General features: G+C 37.0%; 3 protein-coding genes and 1 long non-coding RNA gene across 4 annotated transcripts; 2 read left to right on the top strand and 2 right to left on the bottom strand.

Annotated features, from left to right (window-relative positions):
• LOC107640213 (L-lactate dehydrogenase B-like) lies at positions 343-1,754 on the top strand. Its single transcript, XM_016343759.2, has one exon. It carries the CDS (start codon positions 485-487, stop codon positions 1,541-1,543), a length of 1,059 nt encoding a protein of 352 aa, XP_016199245.1. The 5' UTR covers positions 343-484; the 3' UTR covers positions 1,544-1,754.
• Positions 2,775-3,992, top strand: LOC107640214 (uncharacterized mitochondrial protein AtMg00810-like). The gene has a single exon (XM_016343760.1). It carries the CDS (start codon positions 2,775-2,777, stop codon positions 3,990-3,992), a length of 1,218 nt encoding a protein of 405 aa, XP_016199246.1.
• Positions 6,609-8,031, bottom strand: LOC110271779. Its single transcript, XR_002362429.1, has 3 exons — positions 7,938-8,031; positions 7,464-7,848; positions 6,609-6,781 (listed from the first exon to the last, which is right to left on the bottom strand). It is a non-coding gene; the product is annotated as an uncharacterized LOC110271779 (long non-coding RNA).
• LOC110271926 lies at positions 9,527-15,007 on the bottom strand. Its single transcript, XM_021123627.1, has 4 exons — positions 14,977-15,007; positions 14,606-14,617; positions 14,296-14,360; positions 9,527-10,418 (listed from the first exon to the last, which is right to left on the bottom strand). Exon 4 carries the CDS (start codon positions 10,241-10,243, stop codon positions 9,527-9,529), a length of 717 nt encoding a protein of 238 aa, XP_020979286.1. The 5' UTR covers positions 10,244-10,418; positions 14,296-14,360; positions 14,606-14,617; positions 14,977-15,007.

Raw genomic sequence — 16,062 nt, forward strand, 5'->3', positions numbered from 1 at the left:
GTGGGAACCATGCATGGGAAGAGAAAAGTGAAAGTATTCAAAACTCAAAAGTAATAGCACTTATTATGGAAGAGGAGTGCTAGGGGTCAGTAACTTTTGGTATTTGTAGCCATCAAATAGTCATCAATGATGGATTTAATGGTGTAAGATTGGTGTGAAATTTAATCCAATAGCTCACTTTTTCTTACTGGTTACATGCTGGCCAGAATTTGAAAAAGTTACTGGACCCTAAACTTTTCCATTATGGAAATTAAAGGAGACCTAGAATAATGCATGGAATATGATCCCACCTAAGACGCTGAAAAGTAGCTCCCTCTACCTTTGTCCCCAAGGAAAAAGCAGCCCCAAACTTGTACCCGGATTTCGAACATTCCACAAATCCCAATCCCATTGGGTTATTATAAATGCACCAACACTAGGAAACAAGAGCATAAGCAAGTATCGTTGAAGCAAACACAATCAGAAAAGTGAAGAAATTGAAAAGATGCAGAAGAGCGCTTCATCAGGGGTGTCATTGCTGGGCCCAGGAGGCTTAGACCTAACACACTCCTTCTTCACCTCCATACTCAACTCTGCACCACCCTCTCCCACTAAGCGCCACAACAAGGTCACTGTAGTTGGCGCAGGAAACGTCGGAATGGCCGTAGCCCAAACCATCCTCACTCAGGACCTCGTCGACGAACTCGTCCTCATCGATGCCCTCCCCGACAAGCTCCGCGGAGAGATGCTGGACCTGCAGCACGCTGCCGCGTTCCTTCCACGCACCAAGATCCACGCGTCCACGGAGTACTCCGTCACGGCTGGGTCTGACCTGTGCATCGTGACGGCAGGGGCACGGCAGGTGAGCGGAGAGTCAAGGCTGAACCTGGTGCAGAGGAACGTGTCCCTGTTCAGAAGCATCATTCCCCCTCTGGTTCAGCACTCGCCGGCATGTGTTATTCTTGTGGTTTCGAATCCGGTGGACGTGCTAACATATGTTGCCTGGAAGCTGTCAGGGTTTCCGGCGAACCGCGTCATCGGCTCCGGCACCAACCTGGACTCTTCCCGTTTCCGTTTCCTGATTGCCGATCATCTTGACGTCAACGCTCACGACGTTCAGGCATACATTGTAGGGGAACACGGCGACAGCTCGGTGGCCCTGTGGTCAAGCATCAGCGTGGGCGAAGTTCCGGTGCTAAGCTTTCTTGAGAAACAAGAGATAGCGTACGAGAAAGTGACGCTGGAGAAGATACACAAGGCAGTGATAGGGAGCGCCGATGAAGTGATCCGTCTGAAAGGGTACACATCGTGGGCCATAGGGTACTCTGTGGCTAACTTGGCTCGAAGCATTCTGAGGGACCAGAGGAAGGTGCACCCCGTTTCGGTTCTTGCAAAGGGGTTTCATGGTATCCATGGAGGGGAAGTGTTTCTGAGCTTGCCGTCGCAGCTTGGTAGGGGAGGGGTCATTGGTGTTACCAACATCCATCTGACTCCCAAAGAGGCACAACACCTCAGAGACTCTGCCACCGCCATCCTTGAGGTCCAAAATCAACTTCCAATTTGAACTGCTCCTCATTATATTCAATAGTCGAGGCAGCTCAATTAGCTTCTTTATTTGGTGACTGTTAGTGTTAGGTTATTAGGTTGTTATTTATATAGTTTACAAGTGAATAAAATTTCCTGTATTGTAATATTGCTAGACCAGCAAATACACCCAGCACTCACACCCTTGTATATATAAATATCACATATACAGTACAATAATAGATGATTGAATTCATTTCAATTATTTTCGTTGTTCTTGGATTCAATATGGTATTAGACGCTATCATTTTTTTCTCACCTTCCGTTTTCTTCCTCCTTCAATTTTCTTTCATTTTCTTTCATTTCCTCTGATTCTTTCTCTTCTTCCATTTCTTTTTTTCCTCACTCTCGAACTCTCCCAATAGAGTTGATGAGAACCTAATTTCTCTAAATCAAATTTCATTATTTGAAGAAGTTAGGGTTCCGATCACGAGATCGAGTGTGAGAGACCGTTCTTTACTCAAGAACAAATTTATCCATGGCAGATCCATTTTTCTTGTGTGAAAATGTGTGTCCACTACGGTCTTTCTAATCAATAGAACACCGAGTCCACTCCTCAAGATGAAATCTCCATTTGAGTTGTTATTTGAAAATTCCCCAAATTACAAGGCAATGAAGATTTTTGGATGTCTTGCCTATGCTGCCACAAATACCAGTTCTAGATCAAAATTTGACCCTAGAGCAGATCCAGCCGTATTCTTGGGTTATCCACTTGGCTACAAGGGTTATAAGCTTTACAATGTACGAACCAAACAATTCTTCATATCAAGGGATGTGATATTTCATGAGGACACCATGCCTTTTGCTCAAAGCCCTCATACTCAACTCAGCAATGACATCTTCTATGACTTTGTCCTCCCCAATCCAATATTAGATTCTGAACTGTTGCCTAATGCTCCAACAATTCCAACCGTACATGAGATACCTCAACCATCAACCACAACCAATAATCAATCCCGAATTCTCTCTCTTATAGAAAACCAAATCACACCTTCTACTTCCATCCAACCTAGAAGATCCACCAGGACTAAACGTATTCCTCCCTACCTTCATGACTACATTTGTCATACTAAATCTTCTTACCCGATTTCAAACTTCATTAGCAACCATAGATTGAACCACACTTATCATAATTCCATTTACCAAGCCAACTTTATTCCTGAACCACAATTTTACTATCAAGCAGTAAACATGAGGAATGGAGGGCTACAATGAAAGAAGAACTTGAAGCTTTGGAGGCCAACAACACTTGGAAATTGGTTCCTTTACCACCCACCAAAGTTGCCATAGGATGCAGATGGATTTACAAAGCCAAACTAAAAGCTGATGGCAGTTTAGAAAAGTACAAAGCAAGGTTAGTAGCCAAGGGATACACACAGCAAGCAGGAATCGATTTTAAAGATACCTTTAGCCCTGTAGCTAAAGTCACCACTGTACGAGTTCTGCTAGGCATTGCAGCAGTGCGTAAATGGCATTTAATCCAATTGGACATCACTAATGCATTTCTCAAGGGGGATTTGGATGAAGAGGTATATATGGAAGCTCCAATGGGGCATCCCGAACGCAAGAAAGGCCTTGTATGTAGGCTTACAAAGTCACTTTATGGGCTCCCACAGGCTTCGAGACAATGGTTTCACAAATTCTGCTCAACTCTTAAGCAAAATGGTTTCACTCAATGCAAGAGTGACTACTCCTTGTTCTCAACAGGTTCTGGTGATTCTGAAACCTTCCTATTAGTATACGTAGACGACATCATAATTGCGGGAGCTAACCTTGATATGATGACAAAAGTTCAATTAAAGCTGCAATCCATTTTTAAACTCAAAATATTGGGGGACTTGAAATTCTTTCTAGGCTTGGAACTCGCCAAATCTTCTCAAGGAATTTCACTCACACAGCGCAAGTATACACTCTCTTTACTCGACGACACCAACCTCTTAGACTGCAAGCCGGCAACAGTTCCTATGGATGCCAATCTCAAATTAAGAGCTAAAGAAGATGACCTGATCCCTGATGCTTCTGCTTATAGAAGGCTCATTGGTCGCCTCATGTATCTCACTATCTCCCGGTCAGACATCACCTTTGTTGTCACTAAACTGGCCCAATTCATGTCTGATCCGCAGATGCCTCATTTACAAGCTGCTCACCAAGTATTAAGGTACCTTAAGAATGCACCAGGCCAAGGGATTCTGTTTTCAGCTGCTTCCCAACTTACCTTGTCCATATATTCTGATGCTGATTGGGGTAGTTGCCTCGACACAAGGCGATCAACTACAGGCTACTGTGCCTTTCTCGGTGACTCTCTCATTACTTGGAAGAGCAAGAAGCAGACAGTAGTTTCTAGGAGCTCCACCGAAGCCGAATATAGGTCCATGGCGCATGCTAGCTGTGAGGTTGTTTGGTTAATTGGCTTACTTCAGTTTTTTTGAGTCCAAGTCAATTCGGTCAGGTTATTTTGTGACAACATCTCTGCTCTTCAATTGGCATCGAACCCCACCCTTCATGAGTGATCCAAGCATGTTGAAATTGACTGCCACTTCATCCGTGAGAAGATTGAAGCTGGCACCATCAGATTGATTCATGTACCTACTAAACATCAACTAGCTGATATTCTAACTAAAGCTCTCCCTCCGCCTCAATTTCACTTTCTTATGTCCAAGTTAGGAATTGTATGTTCCTAACTTGAGGGGGGATGTTAGTGTTAGGTTGTTAGGTTGTTATTTATATAGTTCACAAGTGAATAAAATCCCCTGTATTGTAGTATTGTTAGACCAGCAAATACACCCAGCACTCACACCCTTATATATATAAATATCACATATACAGTACAATAATAGATGATTGAATTCATTCCAATTATTTTCGTTGTTCTTGGATTCAATAATGACTTCTGTAGTTATCTCTCTATTATTTTATATGATATTTTGTTTTACTATGTAATAAGAAAAGATGGGTTNNTCTTATTAATTATGTAACGGGATTAACAAATGTAACGGCTAGAAAGAAAAAGTGAATATGTTGATTTTTTTATTATTCTCTGAAGGTTATAAAAAGTTTTAAAAGGGGGTTGAATCTATGACTTTTTTTTTATTTTGATTAGATTATACCTTTATACCCAACTTTAATCTTGATTTCTGTTTGAATTGTGCAGCAGAAAAATTAACACCAGTCATCACCCATAATTTTGAGGATTTTGGAAGAATGAACTTTGACTGTAAACACATTGATTTCATCATATCATATGAATAAAAAGATTATAAATATAAAGATAAATGGAGCTTACATTAATATACTTCTATATGTGCTTTTTGATTTGCTTAGGCACAGCTTTTCAATTAGTGTACATCAAGGTAATAAAATCACTATTCTTTTCCATTACTTAGGCACTTTTTTTTACCTCTTTTTTCATGGACCATCTTTCTTTGGTTTTAGTTTTCCAAATGAATTCTCGATAGACTCTAACTGACTTAAAGCTTCAATACCCGACAATAATGGTGGAGCTTGCCTATGTTCTACTTTTCCATTAAAAGATCTCTTGTTGGCTCTCCATGGATGATCCTCAGGCTAAATGGCACGATGACTCATGTAGCATATTTTGCGACTATATGTAAGATAGTTAGAACAGCCCCATGGTTACAACAAGCACAAGCTAGCTTTTTTTTTTTGTACTCCAACCAGATAACATTGCGTAAGCTGAAAAATTACTTATTGTCCACATGAGAGCTGTACATTTGGAAGGTTTCAGTTTTTGATGTATCATATGTTTCCACCCCGACCTCCTACAACTCCTTCAACTCCTCAATCAAAGGTTGCAAGTAAATGTCTATATCATTTCCTGGTAACTTTGGTCCAGTGATTAGCAATGACAACATAAAGTACTCCTGTTTCATAGACATCTATGGCCGCAAATTATAAGCCATTAAAACAACAGGCCACGTGTTATGAGATATGCTCATGGTTCGATATGGATTGAATCTGTCACTTGACAAGCCAAGTCTCACATTACGAGGATCGAGAGTAAAGTTTGTATGACGATTGTCAAAGTTCTTCCATGACTGGCCGTCCGTGGGATGCCTTAACTTCTCATCCTTTCTGTGTTCTTCGTCATGTCACCTCATGCTTTTAGTTGTTGCTAAGCATATGAATAATCTTTGAAGCCTAGGATAGGAGAAAGTGTCGCAACTTCTTCACAAGAACAATGTGAGATTTTTTTTTTAAGGCAAAACATCAACTTTAACTATAGGATGCACAATCCAACAAGAAGCGCCACATTTATGACAAGATGTGTCATTCTCGTGCTCTTTCCAGTATAGCATACAATCTTCGGACTTGCATCAATCTTCTTATAGTAAAGACCTAAGTCTCTCACCATAGTTTTGGCTTTATTGAAAGAAGTAGAAACTACAAGAAAAACACTCATTCAAGTACACTTGAAAAGTGTAGCCAAAAATAAAAAAAAATGATGCCTTAGGCTACAGCTACGCTTTCTGGGATACAGCTACGCTTTTTAGGGTGATTCCTATTTAGCCGTTGTCTATTCTCGAAGGCTACGCTTTTCTGTACCAAGGGCTACGCTTTTGGCATTTGGAAATAGGATGCGTTTTTCAAGTGATGCTGTCCAGGACCAAAGGCTACGCTTTTTAGCTTCCAGTTTTACCAGAATAGGCTACGCTTTTCAACGCTACTACATCACCTGTAAATCGTAGCCACATTGTATTCCATGCCTACATTTTATAAGTGTAGCCTTAGGTCCCTCATTTTTTTTGTAAACTATATCTACTATATATAAGTATAGCCTTAAGTATAATTGATAATACAACATAATTATATATATATATATATATATTTTCTTNNNAGTTGAATATTATAAAATAAAAATAAATACATAATTATACTAAATAATTTTTTTAAATAATAAAAATTATCTCTAACCAAAATATATTTATAATAATGATCCAAAAGTACTAGAATGAAGTAAATTGTAAAAATTTATACATATCCCACTAAAGTAAGCATAGCCATATCAAAATAACCATAATATCACTTAGAATTTACTACTAATACTCTACAAAAAAAATATATCCTACATACATAAGTATCTTCTAATAAAAGTCATTAGTCAACCATACATGTAAAGATTCTAAACAGTACTCTATCTTAGCCAATAAACCACAATAATAATCAGCTTAATCTTTATTGCTTAATCTTCATTGTTACCCTGCATAATTATATAGAAAAATAGTTAGAAAAATATTCATAATGACATTCGTAATTATAAAAATTAAATGAAATTTTTGTTATATCAAGATTTTAGTATGCAAAAATTATAAAAGTTTTTTTCAGTGCAGCAAGAGCGTTTGAGAAACAAAATGTAAGAATTTAAAGTTTCTGACTAACATGCATGGTGAGATTAGAAAACAGTAATGTTATTTTGTTCAAATCGAAAGCAATATTTCACAAGATTTTCCCACTTGAGCTTGCAATGAAGGGAACACGTAGACATAGTAAACCAGGAAAGCATATACCAAAAAAAAAATAACATGGTCACGGCAAAAGAGGTGAATTCAAGGAATTATGCATTATCTTGTTTCATTCAAACCATGAAAATATACAGGTGTTTCTTTCTTCCATTTCCTTTAACACAATCCTGATATGTCCCTATAGCACTGTTCATGCACTAATTAACCAAACTTTCACACTTAAATTAGATATAGGGACAAATTCATATGTACCAAGTGCACAAAATCAGAAATACAACAACCAAAATTGCACAAACAAATTTCAGCCATAACAATACAACTTCGGTGTTAATAAAGCCAACAAACATATGATTTTCAGCCATAGCAGTTAATGTAAATGAAAGCAAAAAACTATGGAACAAGGAATAGATAAGGACATACCACATCTAAGTTCGGAAAATGAGTTGATCCATGGCCGCTATTCACATCAATCGGAGACGGTTGGGCGTCTTATAATAAAGCTTCTAGTTCTTCTGGCCTCATTCCAGGTTCCGATCGCTGTAGTATTAACTTGACCATATTTCGCAACCCATGAATCTCTTCCTCTTGTTTTTTCTGTTTGGCCTCCATATGTCCAAGTTTATCCTTCAGATTGGACATTTCCTCTTTGTGCTGATTCTTGATTTCATTAATTTCAGCATGTTTTTTACATCACTTTTTGTCAAAGATCTTCCATACAACCTTACCCGACCTGGTTGTTCTTTCCCGAATAAGGCCTCAAATGCTTCCTCTTCTGTTTCACCAGCAGCTTGGCAGTGTTGGATGTCTTTTTGCATAGAAGAAACATTTAAAATTGAATTAGTTACCATATCCTAAATTTGAAATGTAATTATGAATGATTCAATGAACTCTTACAACAGCAGTTTGTGTTTCCTCATCCACTTCTTTCCTCTTCCAACCTGTTCGGGTAGCAATGAACATCTCAAACCTTTTTGGTTTCTCGTTTGTTTCCTTTGTCGCTCGCTGCGAAACAAGATCTTCATTCAATTTATGCAAACATAAATCTTAATAAATATAAATATGCTCTTTCATATTAAAGAATTTTACCATAGCCACTCGTACTCTTCCGAAATTAATTGGCCCCATGCGATGTGGAAACTTCTGTTTTTTCTTGTGTTGCTTGTTTCTTTGACTTATTGACTGGAAGTGAATAAAAAGTTAGCATACAATTACTAACACGTGTAGCATAATGAATTGGGAAAATCTACTAGCAAGGCTGCATTATTAAGCTAAAGCACTGAAAAATATGTGACATTCACTCGTAGAATATTATCCCTGCCTTTAAAAATTATATAAAAAAAACTAGTGCAGCCAAGACAATAACAAAGAATATCATATAAGATTCCCGTGAAACCAGTGACGAAAATTGGATAGAATCTTAGACTTCAAACAAACAAGTTCACAAAATATTCATGGTAACAGCGCAAATTGAAATCACTAAGCAAGAAATGCAAATGAACTTCATCAGATTAGCAACCAGAGATGAACGATTAAAAGATTCAAGCATCAGATCTATTCATCTATCTCGACAGAAGATGAAGCTTCATAAAAAAGAAACGTGAATTACGAGCACAAACCGAAATAAGCATGTGTAGTTCAACTTCCAAAATGACATCGCAGAGCCACAAAACGACAGCAGTCAAAAGCACAGAAAACAAAAACCGATAAAAAAAATAAAGCATGGATAAAATTCAGATCTGTAACCATCGTAGTCCATTTAGTAAAACAGACAACAACCGTTTGGCAGCTATAAAATGCTAAACATCAAAGAAACCAAAGAGAAGAAAGATGAAGGAGTCGAACCACATGTTAGAAACAAAGCATACACATGAAAATTCAACATATACAGTCTTTTACCTGGATTAGAGGATGACTCCAATAATAGATCAATTTTATGAATCCACTTTCTGGTACTTGTGGGGGTCGATTCTTCACCATATCTTCAATAGTATCATAGGGAACGAAGTGCTTCTGCTTAATCTTTCCTTTGAACCGCTTCCAAGCATCTCGAATCGCTTGCATTACCCACTTTTCTCCATTGTCTGGGAGGATAAACTTGGTCTGCATGATTATAAGTAATTGTTATATGCTCTTGTGCTGAATAAAAAAATCGAAGTCAATAATTACCAAGTGTCTTATGTTAACATAGTCCCACATGAACTTCTTAGCTTTAGGAGGAACAGCATGCCAACTAGTGTACAAAAGACTGACAAATCTTTTATTTCTTCCAATAGTGCCAACAAAACTAGTTAAATTAGAAACACTTTGGTCGGTTGGTCCTACGGGCTGTCCAATATCAAAAGTGACTTCTTCCCGCTGTTCCATAGTCCTTGCAAGTTGTTTTTCCATGAGTTTTCTTCTTCTTTGTTTCTTCTAGTTTCATTCATTAGGAAAGAGATTAAGGACTAATTAGTGATGCTAATTGAAAAAAGAAGCATTATAATTTACAAGAGAAGATAGAAAAATAGCAAAACAGTACCTTCTTCATCATCAATGTCCTCCATCACATGTTGATAATAGTCTTTATCAAGTGCCATGCTTTCTTCCCCGTCCTCACTTAGTTCAGTGCTCGGTCCTTCAATTTCCACGTCTATCCCATTTTCCTTTAAGAATTCGCCAATTGTTGTAGCCTTTACTCCTGGCATCCTCTTACCCTTTCTTGATATTCCTTGCTCCAACATTGCACTTTCATTTTGTGGGGTAGTTTCAAGAGTAGGCAAAGTTGTGTCATCTTGCCCTGTTTGAGTCTCCTCATCTGTGAGTTGAATATTCTGCTGCTGCCCTTGGTTGATTGTGAGTTGAATAGAACTTGGACAACTCCGCTCTTGGCTTACACTTGTTGGCACGTTGCTGTTCCTTTTACGAATTGCTTTGAGCTTCCTTGTAAGTTCATCTGCCTCCATGTTTGTAGGCTTAGACTTCTTCAAGCCTTGTGTTGATTTTCCACCCTGCACTCCATTCTTGACTTTCTCAGCAGTAGGCACATTCAATAGCTCCTTTCTTTTTTTATTTTCTGACTGTTGCGAAGAAATCTTTGGCTGTACTTCCAAGGCAGTAGGCATGAAATTAGTCCCTTTGCTAATAGAATAGAATGTGCTTTGCAAATGACTAAAATCCAAATTCTTTGAAATGGATTTCTTCTGCCCTTCGGTTGCATGCATCTCCAATTGACTTTCTGGTTCATCCACCCTTCACTCAGATTTCTCCTTGTCATTAGCACCTGCAGCTTCCATTTCATATTTCTTGCGTTCAATTACAATCCTTTGTCTCTTAGCCTCAAATTGTCTAAGCAAATTCTTGCTTGATGTAGCTTTAAGATCAATAAATTCCTTATTCCTACACAAATAAATTAGTTAAGTAGAGTCAATATACCCATCAAAATCAATATAAAAAAAATGTAAGAGACTGACAAATTAACAAAAAAATAAGTATTACTTACAAATAAAAAGGTGAAGAAGAAAACTTAAGTATACATATGTACATATTAAGTAATAAATTGCTTAGGATGACCCATCAGAATCAGAATCTCCAATGAAGTCTGCCTCATATTCTTGGGCAGAAGTCACTTGGGGAATTGTTTCAATAACTGTGGGTCGTAAATTAGTCCTCTCCAGAATAAGTTCACCATCATCAGCTGGTATGGCAGGGCTCATTATACGCTCGTGTTGTTCATTATAGTGTGTTTGACGGGCCTCAAACTCAGATTCGTCGCTTGATTTAAATAAGTCTCTTGGGACAGTTTCCATACATAATGTTTGTTGTGTTCATATGGATCTTACACATAAAAACACTGATGTGCTTGAGATGCTAGTATGAAATGTTCATTCTGGAAGCATTTCTTATAGAAGTGAACAAATGTAAGACCATACTTATCTTTCCCAGCATCATACCACTTACACCGAAATAAGACAACCTTAAAACGCCCAAAATAGTCTAACTCTACGATCTCAAACAACCTGCCATAATAAGCTACATTGTCTTGGATTATTGGACTTTTATCTTTAACACTTGCAAAGCTTGAAGTTAAAGCAGTTAATGTGACACCACTATTTTGTGTTTTTCTCCTTGCCTCACGCTCCACAGTGTGAAACCTGTATCCATTAATTACATATCCAGAAAATCTTCTTGCAACAGAGCTTGGACCTCAAGATAATTCTTTTAGCCAAAAAGGCACATTTGGATCCCTCGCACGAGTTTCAAACCACTGCACGAACGTTTGGTTGTGAACTTTTGCTTTTCTCCATTTCGTTCCCTGCTAATTGTTAACCTCTTCCTCATGCTCTCTATAATTAATAATAGTTAGGTTTGATCTAAAAAATATGAGTGAACTTGATCGGAATAAAAATAAGTTTGATTAAGTTACCTAACATAATTTGTGACTTCTTCACAATTGTGTATACATACACATGGGCTTGAGCACTTGATATGTCATCTAGATTAATTGGTTCAGCATTTCCCATGCCTAATGAACGACCTTTGTTAGAAAACAACTTTGATGGCACAACTTCGTCTTCGCTAGGATCATCATCATTCCGAGGCCGCTTATTAAGTCTTGTTTGCACACCTCCATGCAAGTATCTTGAGCAGAAAGTTAAGCACTCTTCAGCTAGATATGCCTCTGCAATAGAACCTTCGGGACGACTTTTATTGCGAACATATGACTTTAATATACACATATACCTTTCTGGAGGATACATCCAATGAAACTGCATCGGACCACCCAATCTCACCTCATTTGCTAAATGAATGGGAAATGAACCATTATGTCACAAAAACTAGGGGGAAAGATCCTCTCAAGGTGGCATAATGTCTCCACAATCTCTAACTCCAGTAGATCTATCTCTTCCAGTGTGATAAACTTTTTGCATAAGTGACAAAAAAAAGGAACTTAGTCGAATCAACGGAATGGCCACATGATGATCAAGAAGGATACTTTTAATCGGTATTGGTAGTAAATAGTGAAGCATAAAGTGAGCATCGTGGGTCTTATACCCAGAAACTTTTTTTTCTCTTAGATGTACACAACATGATATATTCGAAGCACTACCATCAAGTAGTTTTGTTGTTTTCAAAACACCACAAAAAACTGACTTCTCTGCAGCAGTCATAGAAAATCATGCCTTTGCCAACTTTGTTCTGTTGCCATTATTCACCTCCTTTGGTTGAAGATTTTTCCAGATACCCAAATCTTTTAAGTCATATCGAGCATTCAAATGGTCCTTTGTCTTGCCTGGGATATCCAAGAGAGTTCCAATTACACTGTCAAGTATGTTCTTCTCTATGTGCATGACATCTAAGTTGTGATGCAGCGGATTCTTGTGCCAGTAAGGCAATTCAAAGAAAATTGATCCTTTTTTCCAATTCCATGGGAAACTATTTCATGTACTTTGCTTCTTCCCAAAGACATTCTCACTATTTTGTAGCATCTCAAAAATTTCAATTCCTTCTATAACAGGTGGAGGGAGTCTTAATTCCTGCTTCCCATTAAAAGACCTAGTATTAGTTCTCCATGGATGATCCATGGGTAAAAAGACACGATGGTCCATATAAACTATCTTCCGACTATGTTTTAGTTGTAAGCTACAGGTATTTTTGTTGCAACAAGGGCAAGCCAATTTTCTCTTTGTACTCCACCCAGACAACATAGCATAAGCAGGAAAATCGTTGATTGTCCACAAAAGAGCTGCTCGCATTTGAAAGGTCTCATTCTTTAACGCATCATAAGTTTCGACCTCTATTTCCCACAACAACTTCAAGTCTTCGATCAATGGTTGTAGATACACATCAATGTCTTTACCAGGTGACTGTGGCCCAGGAATAGGCAAAGAAAGCATACAATATTTGGGTTTCATGCACATCTACGGAGGCAAGTTGTATACCATCAACATCACGGGCCACGTGCTCCATGAAATGTTTATGCTACGAAATGGATTGAACCCATCACTTGACAAGCCTAGTCTAATATTGCGTGATTCTTTTTCAAATTTTTCATCCATTTCATCAAGGTTCTTCCATGCCAAGCCATCAGCAGGATGCTTTAACGTCCCATCTTTTACGCGCTCCTCATCATGCCACCTCAGACTAGCTGCCGTCTTTGAGCACATAAATAATCTCTGAAGTCTTGGAATTATAGGAAAGTATCTCAGAGTCTTTGCAGGAATAGGATGACCTTTCTTGTCAGGTTGGTTCTCGCTATTATCACTAGAATCTTCAGTATATCGAGAAGTTTCACACACATGACATTGTTTTTCATCCTTTAGTTCTTTTTTATACAGGAGCCAATCATTAGGACAATCATCAATTTTTTAATAATCCAGACCTAAATCTCTTATCATAACCTTTGTCTTATGGAAAGATGAAGGTAAGTTAATGTCAGGCATTGCCTCTTTCAATAGCTCAAGAAGTAAAGTGAAGGAGGCATTGCTCTAACCATGCAAACACTTTAACAAGTACAGATGGATGGTAAAAGATAATGTAAAAAATTTCTTGCAACCCGGGTATAATTATTGACTTGCCCCATCTATTAAATTGTAAAACTTTTTAGCCTCTTCATTTTGACCTACAGTAACACCCTCAGCATGAGATACATCTCCAAATGCATCATTAAGCAGTCTTTCGATGTCATCGCGTGCACCTTCTTCATCATCCGTGTCATCGTCAACCACCATCAGGATTGTCCATCCCCATGATTAATCCATGTTTTAATTCCCTTAACAAATCCGTCGGCTACTAAATGGTCAAATACCACATCTCTTCTATACCAATTAATGTTACAACACCTCTTACAAGGACATTGAATTTGTCGTTCGTCCAGTTCTCCCTCGGAGTATGTAAAGTCTAAAAAACTAATAACACCATTGATATACTCTTCGCTATACCTCAGTAGATCCATCCAATCCTTTGGCATATCACAAAACCTAATCGATAATTATTAAATTTTTTAGGAGGAAAATTTATAAGGGTCGCAGAGTGAAGATAACAAGAATAGAGGAGGAAGGGTGTTATTCGCTATAAAGGGAATGGGCAATGAAAAGGACTTTCAAAGCCTTGTAATTAGGTTAGGAAATAGTTTCTAGTCTTAGAAGTAATTCTCTAGAAACCCATTGAGGTAAAAAAAAATAAAGAGAAACATATAATTTATAGTACAAATATAATAAGTTAAATTGGAACTTCAAAAACTTACAAAACAAAAGAATTAAAGTATGCATTGTACCTTGCCATGACAAGATCAACGTTTTGACAAAATCTGCTTGGAAGACCTTAACCAAAAACTTCCACCTTCAATCTTGCTCAATGCAAACAAAAAACAAAGTCAATTTTTTAATAATATTTTTGCAACCATTCATAAGAAACTCAAACGCAAATTATAATAATATTTTTGCAATCCTGCAGTTGCTATATAAAATTTTAGGAGGGAGTTTTTTAAAATAAAAAATATAAATATTTAATCAAAAAATTTTATTATCAGATTTAAGTAAAAGCATTTTACAAATGAATAGTAAGTTAAAAATTAAAATTATTACTAGAAGCATGAAAGTAAAAGCATTTTAGGTTTGTTTATCGAGATTCTAGAATTAATCCATGTATTAAATTATTCTTAACAGTTAGCACAACATTGCTACTAGCTCAAACAACTAAACCAAAATAACTGTAAAAATTACAGATAAAAAAAAATTGTAATTGCCATATGCAACCATTTAACCATAAATTCAGTACAATCATCATTTAGCAAGAATTAAATTGATATAATCAAACAAATTTGGGATCCAGCAACAGCAGCAACAACTAAATCATTCAAGAGATAACAGCAAAACAACAAAATAGGGCAAGTAAAAGAAAAGACAACCTAAAAGGAGGTAGAAATTAGGGCAGAACCGGATAGCATAGGGCAGAAGAGCAGCAGGCGGAATTGAAGAAGGCAAAAGGCAAGTTGTGGTCCTCGTGGTGTAAGTTAAGGGTGTTCAACAGCCAGGTGAACTTGGAACCGGCGATGGAGTTCACAGCTCAGAGGCTGCGAAACAGAGGAGTGGCGGCAAAGACAGCAGACGCTGGTGGTGCTGGGTGAGCAGTAAGAAGCAGTTAGAAGATGATGACAATAGAAAAATCACAGTATAGAAATCATAGTAACAACCTAAATAGAAAATCATAGTAAAAACAAAAAAATAGAAAAAGAAAAATAACAGAAACATGAATCAACTAATAGAATCAACCAACAGAATAGAATCACAGTAATAACAAGTTAACTATGATAATTAAAAAAGAAAACTCAAGTAATAACAACATAAATTAGAGATGTAATTAAGATTCTGCTTGAAAGGGTACCAAAAATTTTTAATCAATCCCACTTGAAAGATACAAGATTCTGCAAAACCATTATTTTTCAATGTGTATATTTATAAACCAATTTGCAGAAACTGGTTTCACATTCTAATGCGAAAGAAACCAAATTTACTCATAGAAATTAATTTTCATGAATTGAAATTTAAAAGACGAAACTGAATCATAGGTAAAATCTGAGAAAGCAAATATAAAGTACTAAAAAAAATAACTAAACGAAAAATTAAATAATTTAAAATATGTATACACCTAAGAACTCAATTAAAATAATCTAACAAAAAACATAAAGCAGTTTATTCATGAGATGAGATTCACAACCTATGAAAATTGACTATTCATAAGTTTGGCATATAATGTCAACAGTACGAAAAACAATCAGCTTATTGATAAACATAACAAAAAAATGTGATCATCAAAATAAGGCCTAAATAGTCAGAAACACAGGTATAGAAAATGACCTAAATATAAGTTAATAAAACAAGACATATGCACAAAATTTACAATGTATACTCATTATTCAAATAAGGCTATAATGGGCAGCATAAAATTCCACCTCATCACTCAAATAACTAACATCCTTTCATTAAGTAGGCCACATATAGAATATGACAGTTACCATTCTACCAATATACATATATATTGA

Source organism: Arachis ipaensis, chromosome B05 (genome assembly GCF_000816755.2).
Source record: "Arachis ipaensis cultivar K30076 chromosome B05, Araip1.1, whole genome shotgun sequence".
NCBI lineage: Eukaryota > Viridiplantae > Streptophyta > Magnoliopsida > Fabales > Fabaceae > Arachis > Arachis ipaensis.

Bases quoted from the DNA above. Each gene is read 5' to 3' on its own strand.
- LOC107640213 (XM_016343759.2), top strand. From the start codon at position 485: ATGCAGAAGAGCGCTTCATCAGGGGTGTCATTGCTGGGCCCAGGAGGC.
- LOC107640214 (XM_016343760.1), top strand. From the start codon at position 2,775: ATGAAAGAAGAACTTGAAGCTTTGGAGGCCAACAACACTTGGAAATTG.
- LOC110271926 (XM_021123627.1), bottom strand. From the start codon at position 10,243: ATGCATGCAACCGAAGGGCAGAAGAAATCCATTTCAAAGAATTTGGAT.